The 20,485-nt window shown below is 44.9% G+C and overlaps 2 protein-coding genes across 2 annotated transcripts in view; one reads left to right on the forward strand and one right to left on the reverse strand.

Annotated features, from left to right (window-relative positions):
• LOC311229628 (rap1 GTPase-activating protein 1-like) overlaps positions 1-10,112 on the forward strand; it is a 63,114-nt gene extending 53,002 nt beyond the window's left edge. Inside the window, exons 12-18 of the mRNA XM_084315705.1 lie at positions 644-753; positions 2,504-2,620; positions 4,339-4,462; positions 5,534-5,630; positions 6,176-6,300; positions 6,684-6,731; positions 7,577-10,112. Coding sequence (XP_084171831.1) covers positions 644-753; positions 2,504-2,620; positions 4,339-4,462; positions 5,534-5,630; positions 6,176-6,300; positions 6,684-6,692 — 582 coding nt within the window. The 3' untranslated portion in view covers positions 6,693-6,731; positions 7,577-10,112. The remainder of the gene's footprint in view (positions 1-643; positions 754-2,503; positions 2,621-4,338; positions 4,463-5,533; positions 5,631-6,175; positions 6,301-6,683; positions 6,732-7,576) is intronic.
• Positions 10,113-10,174: 62 nt separating this feature from the next.
• padi2 (peptidyl arginine deiminase, type II) overlaps positions 10,175-20,485 on the reverse strand; it is a 34,869-nt gene continuing 24,558 nt past the window's right edge. The window contains exons 10-16 of the mRNA XM_084317187.1: positions 19,812-19,919; positions 19,528-19,679; positions 15,865-16,012; positions 15,027-15,120; positions 14,857-14,936; positions 11,129-11,260; positions 10,175-10,983 (exon numbers count right to left, since the gene is read on the reverse strand). Coding sequence (XP_084173313.1) covers positions 10,750-10,983; positions 11,129-11,260; positions 14,857-14,936; positions 15,027-15,120; positions 15,865-16,012; positions 19,528-19,679; positions 19,812-19,919 — 948 coding nt within the window. The 3' untranslated portion in view covers positions 10,175-10,749. The remainder of the gene's footprint in view (positions 10,984-11,128; positions 11,261-14,856; positions 14,937-15,026; positions 15,121-15,864; positions 16,013-19,527; positions 19,680-19,811; positions 19,920-20,485) is intronic.

Raw genomic sequence — 20,485 nt, forward strand, 5'->3', positions numbered from 1 at the left:
GCTGCTGTGTATTTCCTTATACCAGTTCAGCTGTCAAGCATGAAGTTATTAGTTAACCCGCATTTGGATTTGGACGTGTCCATTCATAATGTGTTGGTCCCTGCGGCTATAATGGGTAGTTTGTGGCTAAGGAGCTCTTTTTAGAGCAGCCTAGTGATAGATTATACTAGAGGAGGTATAATCAAGGGGGTTCTCTTGCTGTGAGTTTAGTGATACATTTTCTTCATTTTAAACACATCAAGGCAGAAATGACCCCAACAACGCACTGAGGGATGTTACCGCTCATATTCTTTACAACAGACATATTTAGATGACAGTGTTAGCGTCAGTTCAGTGCTGAATAAGATTAGAGTGATATTGTCTACTTATTTATGTATTGCATTGCACCAAGTCATTCCGAGGCATTTTTTATTTCAAGCATTCATTCCCTTTGCCCGTCATTGATTCATTGCACAGTGCTAAACCTGTTGCGTCATTTCAGAATCCATCGAGATATCAGTTCATAACACAAGTTCAAAGGAGCTTTTATAGACACATTTCACATCTTACATCATCTTAACTGACTATGGCATGAATAGAAATAAAAAAGTACAGTCTCCATGGTGATTCTGACTACCCTCTCACCCCCCCCCCCCCCTGCCAGTCATTGATCATTCCTGGGAAAAGCCCCACGAGGAAGAAGTCCGGCGCCTTTGGCTCCCGTCGGAGCAGCGCCATCGGTATTGAAAACATCCAGGAGGTCCAGGAGAGGAGGTGAGGGGAGGTGGGGAGGTGAGGGGGTGAGGTGAGGGGAGGTGGGGAGGTCCAGGAGAGGAGGTGGGGAGGTCCAGGAGAGGAGGTGGGGAGGTGAGGGGAGGTAGGGAGGTCCAGGAGAGGGGGTGAGGAGGTGAGGGGAGGTCCAGGAGAGGAGGTGGGGAGGTGAGGGGAGGTAGGGAGGTCCAGGAGAGGGGGTGAGGAGGTGAGGGGAGGTCCAGGAGAGGAGGTGGGGAGGTGAGGGGAGGTAGGGAGGTCCAGGATAGGGGGTGAGGAGAGGTGAGGTCCAGGAGAGGGGGTGAGGGGAGGTGAGGGGGTGAGGAGGTGATGGGGAGGTGAGGAGGTGGGGAGGTCCAGCAGAGGAGGGGAGGGGAGGTAGGGAGGTCCAGGAGAGGAGGGGAGGTCCAGGAGAGGTCCAGGAGAGGAGGGGAGGTAGGGAGGTCCAGGAGTGGTCCAGGAGAGGAGGTGAGGGGAGGTGTGGAGGTCCAGGAGAGGGGGTGAGGAGGTCCAGGAGAGGAGGTGAGGGGAGGTGTGGAGGTCCAGGAGAGGGGGTGAGGGGAGGTGAAGAGGTCCAGGAGAGGTCCAGGAGAGGAGGTGAGGGGAGGTGAGGAGGTCCAGGAGAGGAGGTGAGGGGAGGTGTGGAGGTCCAGGAGAGGGGGTGAGGAGGTCCAGGAGAGGAGGTGAGGGGAGGTGTGGAGGTCCAGGAGAGGGGGTGAGGAGGTCCAGGAGAGGAGGTGAGGGGAGGTGAAGAGGTCCAGGAGAGGGGGTGAGGGGAGGTAGGGAGGTCCAGGAGAGGAGGGGAGGGGAGGTCCAGGAGAGGTCCAGGAGAGGAGGGGAGGGGAGGTGTGGAGGTCCAGGAGAGGAGGTGAGGGGAGGTCCAAGAGAGGAGGTGAGGGGAGGTAGGGAGGTCCAGGAGAGGGGGTGAGGTGAGGTCCAAGAGAGGAGGTGAGGGGAGGTAGGGAGGTCCAGGAGAGGAGGTGAGGGGAGGTAGGGAGGTCCAGGAGAGGGGGTGAGGGGAGGTGCGGGGGTGAGGGGAGGTGAGGGGGTGAGGAGGTGATGGGGAGGTGGGGAGGTCCAGGAGAGGAGGGGAGGGGAGGTAGGGAGGTGAGGGGAGGTGAGGGGGTGAGGAGGTGATGGGGAGGTGAGGAGGTAGGGAGGTCCAGGAGAGGAGGGGAGGGGAGGTAGGGAGGTGAGGGGAGGTGAGGGGGTGAGGAGGTGATGGGGAGGTGAGGAGGTAGGGAGGTCCAGGAGAGGTCCAGGAAAGGAGGTGAGGGGAGGTGTGGAGGTCCAGGAGAGGGGGTGAGGAGGTCCAGGAGAGGAGGTGAGGGGAGGTGAAGAGGTCCAGGAGAGGGGGTGAGGAGGTCCAGGAGAGGAGGTGAGGGGAGGTGAAGAGGTCCAGGAGAGGGGGTGAGGGGAGGTAGGCAGGTCCAGGAGAGGGGGTGAGGAGGTGAGGGGAGGTAGGGAGGTCCAGGAGTGGGGGTGAGGGGGTGGGGAGGTCCAGGAGAGGGGGTGGGGGGAGGTGGGGGGGTGAGAGGAGGTGAGGTGGGGAGGTCCAGGAGAGGAGGTGGGGAGGTCCAGGAGAGAGGGTGAGGGAGGTGGGGAGGTGAGGGTGACAACATTAGCTAGTTTGTAGTTTTGTTTGAGACCAATGATCAACATATTCTTATTTTCTTTTCTGTTAAAAAAAAGAACACTATCATCTATCGACCTATTCTGATAACCCCCATCTCTCCGCCCTTGTGTTTTGAAGCCGGGAAGTGTCCCCCTGCACCCATCAGACACCAGACAGTGGCCACATCTCCCATGACCCCAAATCAGAGACGTCCTCCAACCACAGCTCTCCAGAGATGCATCCTACTAGGAATAGGTGACCACTGCATGTATTCAATTTCTAATGATGTTGGTCAGTCACTGGCTTTAATTGAATGCTTCGGACGAAGAACCATGAAGTCAGTTTTCAGATGTACAACGTTTTCAAACCTAATTATCTTTAGATGGAAATTTTCGAGGGTTTGATGTTGTCGTCAAACAGCGACCTCTGTGCAAAAGAGCCCCTTTTGGCACTTTGTTCACATTCTTGGTTTTCGTCTGTTGTGTTTTTTTTATTTTACTTATTATACTGTGGATTTCTCCAGACCTCTCTTGGCAGAGCCTGATGTGTGGCCAGCAATAGCAACCCATTCCCAATCCCCACTCAACTCCAACCTACGCATCAGACCAAAACAAAACATGTAAACAAAGTGCAATACCAAGTGGGGCTCTTTTGCCTAGAGGTCACTGTTTGACAGCATTACAGATCCTACCTTAAACGGCAGTAGAGGTTAAGTACTTTTGGATGATGTAGCCATCACATGCACACTCCCCCAAAAATGCATATACATGGGCTGTCCAAAAAGTTTCAAAACTGACATGTATGGTTATTTGTCTCAAAGATGCAATTGTGGAGATGACCAATTAGCTTGGATGATAATGTTTTTGGGTAACTAATAAATATGAACTCTAGTGTCATGGTATGAGTAAGTGTAATAATCACAGCTAAATTACAATATAAAGGGTGTTTTATTTGACTAATTATAATATTAATATTAAATATATATATATATTAAGGCTGTCAAAGTTAACGCTGTATTAACGCGTTATCGCCCGATTCTATTAACGGCACGATTCACTTTTAAGAAATATATATCTATATATATATATATATATATATTTTTTTACTAGACTTCACTCAGGTGTATTGTTGATGCTCTCATTGATACTATGTTTGTTTCTGAAGTGTGTGTGTGTGTGTGAGATATATAGAGAGAGAGGGGGGTGAGAGAGATGAGGAAGGGGCAAGAGAGAAAGAGAGCTGGGAGAGTGTGTGTGTGTGAGAGAGAGAGAGAGAGAGAGAGAGAGAGAGAGAGAGAGAGAGAGAGAGAGAGAGAGAGAGAGAGAGAGAGAGAGGGGGGGGGTGAGTACTCAGCCCTTGTGTGGGTGAATGTAACAAGTTCCTAACGTTTTCTTGCACACTTTATTCATTGTTTTAAATTATTATTTTCTTTTAAGTTATTTTGTGCATCACTCTGTTTTGAATTTGATGCAAATTTGCAATGCATGAGGGTCATCCTTTTGTATTAAATGGCTGCATAAAGCAAGCATTTGTTGACTCGTATGTTGATAAGAGTATTAAAACTTGGAACTTGAAAAAGATCCATTTAAGGTAGAAAAGAAATAATTAAAAAAAATGCGATTCATTTGCGATTAATCACAAGTTAACTATGGACAATCATGCGATTAATCGAATTAAATATTTTAATCGATTGACAGCACTAATATATATTCATCTTTAGTGTATGTGAGTGGTCAGAGTGACCCAGGTGTGTAGTTCGGCCATGTGACGTGTATGTGAGTGGTCAGAGCGACCCAGGTGTGTAGTTCGGCCATGTGACGTGTATGTGAGTGGTCAGAGTGACCCAGGTGTGTAGTTCGGCCATGTGACGTGTATGTGAGTGGTCAGAGTGACCCAGGTGTGTAGTTCGGCCATGTGACGTGTATGTAAGTGATCAGAGTGACCCAGGTGTGTAGTTCGGCCATGTGTTTCAGGGCTCCATCCATCCCCGAGGCTCAGGACTTATCCCGCTCCTCCTCCAATGCCAGCAGCTTCACCAGCGTTGTGGAGGAACACGACATCGAGCATGAGGCAGTAGAGGAGTATGACGCTGGACTGGTGAGTGGAAGAGCTTTGTGTCTTTACAACAGATTGCTTTCAATTGACCTATCTCAAACCCTGCCCTCTTTTCTTGATCCTCCAATCACAACTGTTACTTTCCTCGGTTTTACATCCCCCTGATTGAATTTAACTGAATGCTTAATAAGATAAATGCAGAATGGCTGCAGAGGACAACTGTGACACATACTGGAAACAAGGGATTATCTATAGACACTTTGATCGCCACAAATGGCCTCGGCCATTCCTTCGTGCCAGTAGCCATCAGGTTCCACAACCATGGTCAAGGACTGTGCTGCCAACAGCTGGAGAACTAACGGCTAGAGAACTTGAGAACTGTTAGGACTATTAACTAAACCTTGCAGACTCTGGCACAGTGTGCTATTATTATAAACGATAGAGTATACATCTATCTATATTTTATTGGCATTCTATTACCCTTCCTGTACCCCCCCCTCCTCCTCCGTATGGACCCAAGTGTATATCCTGTTTCAGTGGCAGGAAATAAACTTGGGTCCAATCAGTTCCCCTAGCAATGTAATTCCACTGAAACCGTCTACAGTGGAAAGGGAATTCCTCTTGTGTTGTCTTTATTATTTGTTAATGGATGGCCTATACTTTATATATATATCTGGGTAGTGTAGAGGTAAAAGCACTCGCCTACTACTGCAGAGACCCGGGTTCAATTCCCGATAGCAGTACTTCCAGCTTGGTCAGACATTACAACAAACACAATTGGCAGTGTTCGCAGGTGGGAGGCTGGTTAGTCCTGGTCGTTGCATTAGCGATTCCTACTGGTTGGTCGGGGCGCCTGTTCAGCGGGGAGGGTATCATGGGGAGATAGCGTGAACCTCCGTGCGTGTTACACTCTCCCAGTGAAACTCCTCGCTGTCAGGTGAAAAGAAGCGGCTGGCGACACAAGTTTCGGAGGAGACATGTGGTAGTCTACACCCTCCCCAGATCAACAGAGGACCGTGAAACACATGGGGAATTGGCAATAATGACTAAATTGGGGAGAAATGGGAGAGAAAAAAAAGAAAATAGTGCTAACTTTGTGTGTGTTTGTTATAGGAGAGTCAATGCTCTGCTGAGACGCCACACATGAGGGACTCGCTTGTGTTCAGCTCCTGGGTGGAGGACAGCAGCACCATCCAGGGCAGCTCTGCAGGTGAGGCGTCAGGAGTCTGTCCCCCAGAGTTACAGTAACGCTGGAGCTCACTATAAAGAGTGCAGTATCACACATTTTTATCCAATGCGCTTTACAACTTATGCCTCACATTCACCCATTCACTCACACATTCACACACCGACGGTGGAGGGCAACCATGCAAGGTGCCAACCTGCTCATTGGGAGCAGTTAGGGGTTAAGACACCGGGAGGAGCTGGAGTCGAACCAGGAACCTTTTACCAGACTGATTACCAGACGGCCACTGTACCTCCTGAGCCACTGTCGCCCCAACAGTAGACAGTGTGCTATGCTAATGCACAATGCCATACCCTCACTTACTGATGCAGTATAGCCAAACGTGGAAGTAAACATTTGGCATATACACACATCTTGTGTTGTGGTGTATACACGTCTCTCTGTTATCAATCACTTTCCCAATCATGCTCAGTGAACTGGAACATTCCTCCTCAGATAGAACAGCTGGAACGGTTATAGTGTTGAGTTTATGAGTCTCGACAGCCAGACCCCTGTGTCGTCCCTTCCAGCACCTGCTCATCCCCCGCAGCAGCCAGAGGGAGCGAGAGGGTCAGAGCCTAAAGGGACGGACGGCCAGACAGCCAAGACGGAGCGCTTGCCACCGGAGCCCAAATCACCATCGTCATCGTCATCGGTGAGACCTTCGAGACAAAACAGTTTTTGCATCAAATACTAATTCACTAAATCTATATTTAGTTGTTGTTTCATGCTGGACATCCCCTGACATGTGTTGCGCTGATGTTTGACTGCTGTCTGGTCAAAACCTAGTTATCTAGTTATCATAGTTATTTTCATTTTTTTACTTTTAATTGAACGTTTTCATGGTTCTCTCGTGCTGTGAGAAAGTTGTGACCCTGAGCAATTCAAGGACCATTCAAAAGCCCAACGTGTAACTTTTAAACTACACAGGTGTCAATCTAGACTAAGAATGTATTTCTTAATTCTTGGAGATACAAGGTTTTTGACCGACAGCGGTGATTGTTGGTGTGTTAACTGTGTGGTTCTCTCTGTGTACAGAACTGTTAGCCTCGCTCCAGTGATCGCTACATGGATATCCATTTTCAGGTTAGCTATGAGGAGTTTCTATTGTAATCTTGGGTTATTTAAAGCCCCAAATCTCTGATGCCTGCTGTATCTTTGCACCCCAGCTTTTGTTTGTTATTGTTTACATTGAGGGGTGGAGGAGCTAGTGAAGTCTTCTTCCTGACAGTGAAACAATATGCTAGCGATGTGAATATAAAGCAAAGGGTAAATGGAGCTAACTATCTGTGATAGCTGGAGCATTTGTTATATATACATCACACAGCAATAAAATGTGCAATACATCACACAAGAACACAATAAAAGTGCATGTAGCCTATACAATATACAATACATCACATAAAACACAGAAAACACAAAAACAGAATAGCCTACATGATAGTAAAAGTGTATGACTGAGGGTAATACAGTCATTTTGCATTTTACAGAAAGCAGCAACATTCTTCTTGTAAGAAGTTATGTAACAGAGATTTAAATTCGCCAAGAGAGACCAGGGTGTCTAAGTGGATATGGTCTTGTAGCCCAGGGCGTAGCTGAAAAAAAGCATCTGTGTTCAGCGAACCTACCCTGGGTAAATAAAGGATAAAAAAAAAGGGTGCTAAGTGAGAAAAAGCTGTCTTTCCTAGTTCAGTGAGTATTCTGGGAGTTTTTCAAAGTAGCAATCTTGTGGACCTGGTATGGTAGCTGCTAGAGGCAAAGCAAATGAGACTAGAAAGATATAGGGGAAGCTTCCCTAGGACGGCCTTAAATATAAAAACATACATGTGTGATTTCCTCCATACGTACTTTCCTTATCTTTCTATATCTCTCCTTCTTCTGTCCATCTAGCTAATGAACGTCCCATCCCTTTTTCTTCTCCTCCCTCCCAGCATTCCCATAAGAGGCACCCCCTGCAAGAGGGTAGATGCTAGATCCCACGGTCCGGAGGAAATCTTTATTTAAAATAGTTTGTCAGTGGGAGTGGTTTATGGCTGGGGTTAGGTTAGGGATAGGTTCATAAACAATGTTTAAGGTTAAAATGATGATGACTTGCGGCCAAGAACTGTGATCTAGCATCAACCCTGCAAGAGACGAGGCGATGGCACGTGAATCCCACCACCAAAGCAGAGGAAGAGGAGCAGCAGCAGAGCTAAGCAGCTGGGTGAGACAATACTGACCCCTAGCTGTCCGGTGGAGACCATGCACCCCTGTCTCACACCCGGCTCCATGGACATGGTGTGTGTGTACTTCAATAGCCCTCATCCCAGTTCCATGAGGAACCCTCCCGAAAAGCTTAGTGTATGTGTGTGTGTGTGTGGCTCCAGAAAGAGCCTCCTCACCAACAGCATTCTCTCATTGATTGTCGTCTGTTAGCCCGGCGTTGCGGGATAAGTCTCAAAAAGTGTCCACCTCTGATTCGGCTCGAGCCCGGTCCCGTGTGAAATCCTACTGTAAACACGTACTATAGGTGTGCCCTGTACCGCGTCGATGGACAAGGTTGGAACAGGGTCGAATCTCAATGCTGAAGGAAACTTGAGGCACAGGAAATGGGAGGGATACACGCGTAGGACGAAGTGGGTCTCTGGGAAAGTGAGTGTGTGTTGCACTATGGAAACGGCCTAATTTCTGTTGATGTCAACCTCACATCCCACTGTGCTGTTGTACATTGGTTATTTACACTTGATATACCAGGTGTGCGTGCGTGTGTGTGTGTGTGTGTGTGTGTGTGTGTGTGTGTGGTAGCCAAGCCACATCAAGCCTTGTGTTTTTATTGGTCTAGTTCTTGTTCTGCGTGTTTTGGTGGATGTTGATTAGTTTTAATAGATGTTACTCGTTTTTTGGTAGAGGATGCTTTTATGACACTGCTGGCGGTTTTAATAACATCGTTCATCCCCACTCGCATTCCTCAACCCAGGCACAGCAATTCAGGAGTGTGTCTATCGTTTTACCAAGATTTGATCGATTCCAAATTATTCGTTTGCACCGCAATTCCATTTCTCTTAAAAATCTTCCGAGCAACAATGTATGAAGTACTGACCTCCAAATGATTTTCTCCAAGTAATTGATTTTGACTTGAATTCAGTCTTTCATCGCTTGTCTGACTTTGACCAGACATACAGTACAGTGGTACTATGGAATATCGCTCGTCATAATGAAGCAGTGCAAAGCAAAACCTCCATCTCCAGTGGCTACTTTATCATAAAGTACTTGTTGATTTCAACTATGTGTATGGGTTTGTGTATTATACTGTACCGTGCATGGTGTGCAGCTGCTTGCCCCTACCCCCCCCCCCCCCCTTCCAGTGCCATGCTTGACATAGAGATGTTGTCCCCCGTGGTTTGTCTTTTGTCGAAAACCAGCCGAAAAACTTCTCCAGACGCAGTGCACATTGCTGATTTAAGAGTCAAATTGCCACATTTTTCCTGGTCTGTTTTAAATGTGTAATATACTTTTTCATAAAAAGCACTACATTTTCAAATGATAACTAATTGCTGACCTTTTGAAAATACCTGACTTGTTGCCGAAATATGAATTAACACTGTGACATGTTTCTTGAAGTTGCCTTTACAATGATTGTGTGGAGGAAGCTGCTTTGAGGGAGGGTATCGTCTCTCTTTTTTTTGGAAGGAATCTTATGACGTGGTTCAGTTCACCTATGGCTACTGGCTTGAATGTAACACTTAACAGGTATGTATTCAATTTGTACATATCTGGTTCAACGAATGGTTATACTGTGTTTGAACATTGGCCACAGTAAACTGAAACTCTATTGTGAAAGATCTTGCCTGAGTAGGGGTGTTTTTTTTCTTCTCCCCAAATTACTATAAAGAACAGATTGTGTGAAGGCATATTTTTCAGGATGCTTTTATTGTAGTGAAATGATTGAAGCAGGTTTGATACTTGTCTTACATGGAAATACAGCCCTTTATTTGAACATGCATAAACATCTATTTGAAGACACTGGATCATTTGAAGACTAGATGGAAAAGAGTCAACGTAAAAGATTAGCTAAAACATGAATGCATATTTGTTTTTCAGGAATTCAAAGTAGAGATAATGTTACCATCACTTTTTTTTCCCACAGGTCTTTTGAAATGCTTTAGTAGTTGAATTACGCCCTCTAGTGGCTCTAGATTATTGCAGCACAACGCTATGTGGTTCCATTCATCTAACTGTGCTTGTATATGGCAATGCAGGAAAAAACAACTGATTCAGAGTCAATCTGCTACGTGCTTGATTCAGATGATTGTATTTCTGTTCTTGTTAACAGTTTGCTTAAGCCCTTGTTCAAAAGTCTTGTTTGTAAATATTGCTTTTCACCCTTTTGTAAATAAAGCAAAACAAAATTTAATAAAGATAAAGGCACATATGAAATATGGATCTTATGTGATGCTTTTTCATCATGATCTCAATGTAGTTGCATTGTTCTTATGACTTCCCCCCCCCCCCCCCCAAGATAAGATTATTACTTTATTGATCCCCTTGTGGTAATTCAGGGACATTTGATACAGATCGTCTATGAGCCATACTTACTGATAGTTTTTGATGCTATAGCCGCTGGTATAGCAGTATTATAGGTCAGTTTACATTTACATACATTTCATCCATCAAACTGAGTCCTGGTTAAAAAGTATCCACATTTATATTTTTGTTATCATGTACCTTGCTTCTCCTGCCAGGTAGCCTGGCATACATTGCAGATGGGCATTTGTTACATCTGTATCACTTTGTGATAGTTCCACACCACCAGCATGTTTTAGGTTAGTTAGAATGTGACAGTGACACCAACTCCACTGAGAATTGGCTCGTGCTTTTTGTGCCATTGATCAGTTTTCTCAATCGGCAACTAGAAAGAACGATCAAAATTCCCGGATCTCATATATATACTGAATGTCTACCGATAACGATCAGTGGCGTGCCCCTCTCTCTCTCTCTCTACCCCCTTCAACACACTCTCTTTCCTCTCTCTCTATCTCTCTCTCTACCTCCCTTCAACCCATTCTCCCCTCTCTCTCTCTACCTCAGTTCAACCCATTCTCCCCTCTCTTTCTCATGCCGTGGTTCACATCTCTAGGTGCCACCATTTGAAGTCGAAGGGCTCCCGGCGTACGTTGGAGCCACAGTGCACCTCTCCCAGGCGCTTGTGATAGGACGCAAAGTCATCGATGAAGGTGCAGCTGAGTCCCAGTCCCTCCATCAGGGAACACATCTCTGCCTCCAGGACACAGCGCCCGTTCACCTGGGGTCCAAATGGCTTTGGGATGCCCAGGTTCTTCCCCAACACAATCATGTTCACCTGGAAACGAAGAGTTAATATTGTGGAATTAGCCGTCAGGATCACACCTTGATCTGTTAGTTACATAAGTCTCTAGAGTCACAAACGCAGAAATATATATTGTGACAAATTAGTAATTGTACACATTAGGCTATTCATGTCACACCATGTCTGGGTAGAAGGCCACTGCACGCTTCTGCTCCGCCTCCAACTTGAACAGAATTGGCAGGTCAATGATGTCCTCATCGTCCAAACCCAGCTCTCTCTTCAGGACATCCCTGTTCCAGTCAACACAGCTCTAGGGAACAACAGTTACAATATCACACAACATTGAGAGTAGTAAATATTTGGTCAGTGTAGACAGACAGTGCTCCCAGCAACAGGCACTAAAGTAAAGCACAGGGTCAAACGTGTATCAAATGGTGGTCAAATGTTGGCATTCTTATGATTCTTAGGTCAGAGCGGGTATTGAAGTCCTGCACATATTTGGTCAATTGTTGCATTCTCAATTTCTGCTGATCCATTGTCTGACACAACTGTAACCAATTTCCCTGAGTTTGGTAAGCCAGTTGGTTCAAATCCCTTGCCGGGGTAGCCATGACTCCTGGTAAGTCAATTGGGGACAAGGTGTCGGAGGTTGGGGAAGATATGGAGTCTGAAGAGGCAGCCTTGTGTTCTCCAGAGTCAATTGAGATTTTTCCAGGTTGCAGAAGAACATTGGTTTCCTCTGTTAGCAAAGCAGGGTCCGTTTGGAGGTCGATTAGTGTTTCCTGAAAATGCACACCTTCTTTAGGCTTTGTCGCCGGGAAATGCATTGGAGACTCCTCCCCCTTTCGACGCTGAAAATTCTCAAATCTCATTTGTATAATACCCCTTTGGTCAGGTCTCTCCGTATCAGACCTTAAGGGGGTATCAACATCAGGAGGGTCTGGTCCCTTTAGATCCCACCCTAGACCCTCTGTTTTTGTGTCTAGGTCTGGTGGGTTTGGAGGCGGGCTGCTTGGTGCAGGTGCAGCCTCTGCGCCATTAGACATTGTGAAATCAGTGGGTGGAATGTGCTTTATGTAAGGTTATAAACCCAAAATCAATTATTTAGAGCAGCACACAGCACATTAATGAACCCACATAGTCGAGCAATGCTTCAAACCTTCACAATATAATTTGTTTCACCTTTCAAAAGTTGTCAACTGTACCTTTAAACAAAAAAACATAATGCCCCTTTAATTAAAGAAAATAGTGCCATGCACCTTTACACAAAACAGCGTAATGCACCTTCAAGGGAGATAGTGCCATGCACCTTTAAACGAAAATAGGGCAATGTACCTTTAAAGAAAATAGTGCCATGCACCTATAACCAAAATAGCATAATGCACCTTTAAAGAAAACAACAAGTAACATATATGTATATTTTTTCTTTAACACAGTACCTTTAAACCTTGGTTCAGTTAGGCCCTCAGCCCCACGTTGGGCGCCATTTTATGTAGCGGTGTCCACTTATAGTGCCTATAACCTTTACCGTTGGGCGCCAGACAGGTATAACCCCTGCCAATGAAGATAAAAATACCTTTTTGATTTGGTTAATTAGGCCTATAGCTCCGGCATAAGACTGTACCACATAAGACAAATAATAATAATAATTTTCATTAGACAAATAATATAATAATTTTCATTAGACAAATAATATAATAATTTGATTTATAGGTCTGGACTAATGGCCAAGATAATTACTAGGTGAGTTTGATAACAAAGAAACACTCAGGAGTCATGCCCAATTCAGTCAAAATGTCCATGTATTGGATATTAGTCAAAATCATAAGAAAAACTCTTAGAACACAAAACAATTCATTTACAGACCAGTTCGTTCACGCAGTTCAGTGCATTGGGTGAACAGGTATAGGCATTTGCCAATAGTTCCAAATGTCAAAGAGTTCGTGATGACCGCCACGCAACTGTGTGAATGAACGAAAAAATTGAAAGTCTCTAACGAGAATATGTGTGTGCGTGTGTGTGTGTGTGTGTGCGTGTGTGTGTGTGTGGGTGTGTGATGCGAGTGTAGGGGAAAAAGAGGGGCGTTGGACTTGGGCTGGAGGGGTAGAGAGAGAGATGTTTGGCTGGGGCTGGAGGGTAGAGAGAGATGTTTGGCTTGGGCTGAAGGGGTAGAGAGAGAGAGATAGAGGCGCGTTTGGCCTCGGCTATGTGTCGCCGTCGTTAGGAAGCTTGGAGAGGGGAATGTTTGAGTCGGAGACGCTTGCGTCACAGCCTCGGAACAGGAGCGCAACCAACAGTGCAGCGTGTACTTTACCGCACCGAAGTCCGCGTTGGGTGAAGATGACCAGGTCGTGGACGTCCGGAGTCTCCGGACTATCCCCGTTTCTCATCCATCCCGTGTTAGGTAATGTTTACTGGCCGTTTTCAACTTCTCTAACTCCGGTTCACGTTCTCCTGTCGAGTCCTCACATCGGCTGCACGTCTTCTTTCAGGTAAACAACATTCAAACTCGCCGCTCTCACTTCCACGTCATGACTTCGCACGTCTCCTGTCTCACGTCTCACCAGGCCAACCCCCCACCGTCTGACGTCTCACCTCTTATCCGCTATCAGATCCCAGATGAGCGCATCCGTAATTGACAGACATAAAGGGACAGGCGCACTTTTACCTGGCAGGTTAAAGCCGCTCTGTCACAACCACATATTCCTATGTAGGGCTGGGCGATATGGCAAAAAATCATATCGCGATAACGATATGATAATGTTATCATATCACTCGATATCGATAATTATCGAAATTGTTATAAGTATAAACATTTTATTTTTTTGTTGCAGCAATTCTTTGTCGTTGCCGCCATCTTTAGTGTTACATCCCCTCACACTCCAGTTCTCAGGCTGCAGCTGGTTTAAAAGCTAAAGTAAACCGGCTTCTCTGCTGGCTGTGGCTCCAGGGGAGTTGAACAGTTCTGGCTCTGCTAGTTTATTTTCGATCTTTTGGTGCTTTTTTGGTGGACAAACCACCGCACATGTGCACCGTGACTCGTGACTGGAGTCTAGCTCTGCTAGCACACATAGCCTTCTGTGTACAGACGGTTTCAAACTGTATTTTAAATTAGAAAGCAAACAAAATAAATGGACAAGAGAAAAATAAATCTGAATTTGGTCAGTATTGTCATTTGGACAAGCAAAGCCATTACTTTAAGTTGCAGACAAGAAAGACAAGTCTGTCCACTGTCTCTGGTTTTAAAACTGCCCTGTTGCAGGTCACAAAAAAAAAAAAAAAAAATCCGATATTCGATATCGATTATTAAAATATATCGCGATATTTATCGTTATCGTTATATCGCCCAGCCCTATTCCTATGTAATAAAAGCCACAATGCTCAGGTAAGTAATTTGGTCTCTGTTGACCATCAGAACCAGGGCTGTTGCAGTATGGATTTTTCCACATTGCAGTATTAAGTCGCTGTGTTGTGATAATACTTTTTTTTGTTCTACTTTCTGACAAAAAAAATTATCTTTAGTCACAAAGACATTTTGTTTTGTTTTGTTTTATTGTCCTACTGTACAAGATATTCCATCTGTACACTCTAATGTTCCTCATAATCATTTTATCATTTCACTCAAGTTGTAGTACAGAAGTACTGTTGTACACACCATTCAGATGTCTTTGTGTCATTGTCAAGTCAAAAAGGGTTGTTGAATGCACTTCATCACGGGGCTTATTTGACAAATCAACACAAAGCCCTCGCTTGCGTAGCGATAAGGCGTCTGATTTGGCCTGCGCACCTTTTCACTGGCAATGCTAATCTGCCAAAGAAATAAAGGAAACAACGCGGCTCAAAACGCACATAACCAATTCCTCTTGAGAAAATTGGAATCTCTAGCCGTGTGATGATCCCTCTCACCTGGACGTAGTTATTTTCCTTCTGGAACTCCTCGTGATTAAGTATTTCATCCACTGTTATCTCCTCTTCTTCACCCAGACCTTTTTGGGAAGGGAAAATTGTGTGTTATGCTTCATGTGTGTTTACTTGCAGTGAGACCACAGATGAGTGATTCAAGTAAGAGGCTTTACCATGAAACATTTTGGCTTGTCCATGCCCGTCCTTCTGTAAGCCTCTGAATAGTTTGTAGCCTGCATCTGGGCTGGCCAGCAGCAGTCTGAAACCCTGCACAGTGTCAAAAGACAACAGTGTCTGTCTCGCATCCGGAGAGCCTCGCGCACACAATCACACCACTGCCACAGCGGCAGCAGCGGAGCTCAGAATAGTGCCGCGTTCACATGATCCTCGGGAACTGGTGAGAGGTAGCGCATTTTGTGATGTTTTCTAATTAATTATGCCCCTGTTCCATTTAGGTGTGTCTCACAGCCATTCCAGTGAGACAGCATGCACAATACCAGGGCCCTGGTACATCTCAATGGAAGGGGGCCATAAATAATGTTATTAATTACACCCCGGGAAGAACAGCGGTCATTAAATTGGGGATCCTAATAAAACAAATAGACAAAGACTTGTGTTTACCCTGCGATGATGTGTCAAAATGGCCGCTGTGAAAAAGGCCTATTATATCAATAAAAACCTGTCAACAGCCAAAAGATTTCTTTCTTATCTATATTCTTTTTTTTGCGATAATTTTTTTTTATTATAGACTTCGATAAAAACAAAACAAAAATTGACATAACATAAGACACAGTACGGAAAGCAAGACACATAAAAAGAGAGACAATAGCAAAACAGACCACCAGCTTTTTAGCAGCTGTAAGCGCTGCCAGTAATGCTCGTCTCTTGATTACTGTTAAACCCAGATTGGATATGTCATTAATAACAGGTGCATGAGGTACATTGGTCTCTTATCTATATTCTTGATAACATCTGAGCACTTTTACTGTATCTTTACGATGGAGTGTTTACCTTCTTGTCCGGCGCAGGAACAAAAGTCAGGAATTCATCCACGTGTCCTACATAGAGCCAATCAGAGAACAGGGCGATGGGCTCCTGCACCTTCTGCGCCCACAGAAAGTCTTGGACCACTTTTGTCATGTTGCGGCCTTGAGTTGCCCTTTAAAGAAAGAGATTGAAAGGAAATGCTTCATCTAAATGTAGACAAATGGACAGTAAATGATGATCTCTTTGGGGGGGGGGGGGTAATACAAAGTAGGAACGGAGACATGTTTTCATTCTCTAGTTGATTGACTGAGCTTGATACATGGAGGAGTAACACTAGAAAACATAAATATAAGTTTTTGAATTGTGTTTGCTATATTTTGTGATTATAAAATGTTTGTTTACAACGGCACTGGAGGAAAACAGATGTACAGTGGGATAAAGGAACACTTCGACCAAAAATGATCATTTGTACATCAATTACTCACCCTGTAATGTCTTGAATCTTGAAAGATTTAGAAAAAAAGTGAAGGCAGCACTTAATCACCACTTTTAGTGAAAATGCATGTGTTTGTGAAGTTCTGAGCATACGACTGAATAAACAAGACTTGGATTATACTGCACAAGATGTGAGAGAGTTTGTAAACGGATGTTTTGATATTATTTAGCTATTGTTAAACTTAATCTCCATTAACTTCAATTCATTAAAAATGGCTACCATTTTTGGGATTCTACATTCACTGTGGATGATCATTGGGTGACGTGTTCAAGAGGAAAATCTTGAAACTCTTCAAGCATGTACAGTATATAAATATACCCCAAATGTATATGGTTAAAAATTATCCTGATTGGGGTTTTAACTGCCTACAATGCTTCTCACAGACACAGTGAATCATGCTCATGAGTACATGCTGTCCATTCTGAATGTGTGCACCTCAGCCTACAATGTTGGGCTCGTGACAGGCAACATGGACGAGCACAAGGCAGCATGCTGCTACAACCTAGTGAACCTACTGTACGGTACAGGGATAAGGTGGAACTTCAGTTTGAACAGGCTGATTCCAGAGGTATGTGGCAGGGCCTCAGCACGATGACAGACTACAAAGGCAAGCCCCCCCCCCATGGTGAACACTGATGTCTCCTTGGCTAAATGAGCTCAATACTTTCTATGCACGCTTTGAGGCTGTAAATTCCAGCCTCTAGGCCACTACAATAGAAAGTAGAACCACTGCCGATGGAGACACACACCTGCCACCAAAGAATTGATTGTGGATTTTAGGAGGTCTAGGGCAAGGGACTACAGCCCCCTCAGCAATTTCAAGCACCTCGGAGTCCATATAATATATCCGAGGACTTGACATGGACCACCATACACATAGACACTAGTGTAGTGAAGAAGGCACGGCATCCTTAGGCGTCTAAGGAAGTTCAAAGTGAGTCAGAAGATCTTAAAGAACTTCTACTAATGCAGAATAGAGAGCATCCTGACTGGTAACATCACCAGTTTGGGAATAGCACCGCACACGACCACAGCAGACTGCAGAGAGTGGCTCGATCAGCCGAACGCGTGGGCTTCCCACTCTCCAGGACATGTACACCAAGCGTTGCAGGGCCACGGCTAAAGGAATAGTCAAATACTCTAGTCACCCAAACAACTGCCTCTTTGCACTGCTGCGGTCAGGCAAGAGCTACCGGAGTCTCATGGCCAGTCAAAAGGAGCTTCTATCCCCAGGCCATCAGAATGCTCAATGACTCTATGCAACACTAACCCATCCATTCTACATGCATTGCACACCCATCCACATGTGTAACGCTTCCTCCGGTCCTGCGGGACCGGACGGCAACCCTCCTCCCGGTTCGGCTGGTCCAGGTTTCGGACCTTCTCAACTCCCCTTCCATACACCCCTTCACACTACAACATTGCCAACCGGTGGGCTGATCCAGATGTGGCAGATCTGGCATCAGCTCACTCACCTGATTAACATTATTTGCTGTCATTTATGTTTGATTTATTCGTTGTCTATGTTGTCTTTATTAGTTCCACTGTGTTAGTCTTGTGTCCCTACTGTCTGTGATTTGTAAATGTGTTTTAGTCTCGTATGTCTCAGTTTGTACCATTGTTGTTTTCCCCTGTGTGCTCTGTACTCTGTTAGTTCTGTCTATCACACCTGTGTCCTGTTAGTAATTACCCTCTGTCTCTGATTAGTGTCTGTATTTAAGTGTTTAGCAATTTGTACTTTAATTTTGTATATTGTATATTTTATATAGTGTTTGGTCTTTATTCTTTAAACTTTTTTACTGAAGCACAATCTTAGGGGGCTCATACGGAACCAAGCATTTCACTGTAACATACATTTACCTTATATGTGACAAATAAAACAATTTTTTACTTGAAACTGCAGCAGAGACAGTGCTTTTCACAGTGTATGAAACCATTATTAAGTGAATTTGTTAAATATGTCTGTTTTTGCTCAATAATGCTTTGAAACTGGAGATTTCATCAAGTCAAGATGATAATTTATGCTGGCCAGTTTGCGCCATTGTCTGACTGAGGATAAATATAAAACGCTGTTTACTCATTTTATAAAAACGTTTCGAATTTTTGGATTTGCAAGATATCGAGTTACATGCCATTTAAATAAATATTTAAAATTATGATCTTCTGTAAACTGGTGGAGGAGGTATGATTTCTGTGTTATGCTCTACCTAGGTGCCATGTCTCGCCTAGACCAACACGTCTGAACACGTCTGCCACAGAGAACTGCATGCTGTGTGCTACATGTCTGAAAAGGCAACTGCAGGAAAAGCCCGATTCTCAGCGCATTGTCGCCAGTGAACTTGTCCGAAAGGGGCTCCAGTCTCCCCAGTTGGTAGCTAGATTAATACATGCGCGATGATGCGCCCTTAAAATCATCAGAAGAAGAGCTGGCATCACCTCACAGGCTCTGCCCTCACTTCAAGACAGGAGGGAGGAGGCTGCAGTGAACTTGATAAGGGACAGAAACCACAGCATCCCATGCACAACCTGTTTACCCCCGACACGAGGCAGCGGTACTACCAGAACACTGAGAAACCAAAACAAACAGAGCTTAAGACCAATGCACATAGACTGAGAGACTCAACTTGGCATACTGCAGTTAGGCTGTTCAACCGTATTTATTAGTATCTTATTAGTAATCCTATATTTAAAAAAAAAAAATCATCTTGTCTTGTGTCCATGTGTAATTTCTTTGTTTATATTTATGTCTATGATCTTATTTGAACTGCAGCTTTCAGTATATTCTACTGCAAGCTTGAATTAATAAAGACAAAATCAAATTTAGTGGAAGTGGGAATAATCTGGATAAAAGAATCGCTTTATCCGTCTGATTCAGATGACGCTGTCTGCTATGTTTAGCCTCTCTTGGTCCATATATGGGCATAAGTGTGTGCCGTGACGAGAGGGCTTCCCCAATCTGTGCAGATTTTGGCCAATACGATTCCTCCTTTTAACTGGCCGTGCGTCACCCCCAGTTTCCTCTGTAGACCAGACCGCCTTGGTTCGGCCTTTGGGGTCTATAAAGGATACAGCCGCCTGAATTGAGACACAGCTAATGGACGTGCTGCAGCCAACATCTGGGCCCTGAGGGGACACTAGGTGGAATGTATTTGATTTAGATAACACAGCTAATGGATGTGCTACAGACTCACGTAGGGAAGGCCACTCCGATGATGATCCTGCCCAGGGGGTAGTTCTTTCCATTCACAGTGACTGGAGGACTCACTTCCAGGTTCCCAAAGGAATCCAGACTACTCACTTCCTCGTTCTCTGCCACTCTTGTCACGTAGCCAAAATCTGGGCCCTGATGGAACATTAAGTGAAATGTCTTTGATTTAGATAAGACCCCCCCCCCCACACACACACTAAACAAGCTGCACAAGACTGCACACACATCTGAGATTTGCATGAAGAGATATTTGAACTCGTCTCTCACCAGTAGCACGTCATATGGGAAGTTCATGAGCTCTCCATCTCTGGGAGAATCGAGGACAACTGGGAAGCCATGGTGAGGAGAGTCGATGTAACCGAACTCCAGCTCATCCTAGAGTTCAAACAGAGTTCCAATCAAACATATACAACTAGAAAGGTGCGCTGAGTAGAGCACAAATCTCCACCAGGCAGCCACACATTTATTCTCTCTCTCTCTCTCTCTCTCTCTCTCTCTCTCTCTCTCTCTCTCTCTCTCTCTCTCTCTCTCTATCTCTCTCTCCCTCTCTCTCTCTCTCACACAGAGAAAACAATCACCATCTATACACACTATTACAAACTATTATACTAGTACACACTATTATACTATCACACTGTTTGTGTGTAACCTGGACTCGCAATGGATAGGTTTGTTGTCAGAAGTGGTGCCGGTTGGCCGTGATGAAATGGGCTCTGCACATAACCAGCTGCTATACCACACTGAAGTGAGGTGGCTATCTCGAGGCAGAGTATTAAAGGGGACATGCATTGGGGCATTTTTTAAATGCATTGTTTTATATTTCTAATCAAGTACTCAAAACCATAATTTTTCAGCCTCAAGATTTCAGGCTGTTATGGCCTGGCTCCGCCCATAAGCACTTTGAGTGACAGTCAGTCCACACAGTCTGCGACTGGTAGACA

This window comes from Notolepis coatsorum, assembly GCF_963971535.1.
Source record: "Notolepis coatsorum genome assembly, chromosome: 6".
NCBI classification, from domain to species: Eukaryota; Metazoa; Chordata; class Actinopteri; order Aulopiformes; family Paralepididae; genus Notolepis; species Notolepis coatsorum.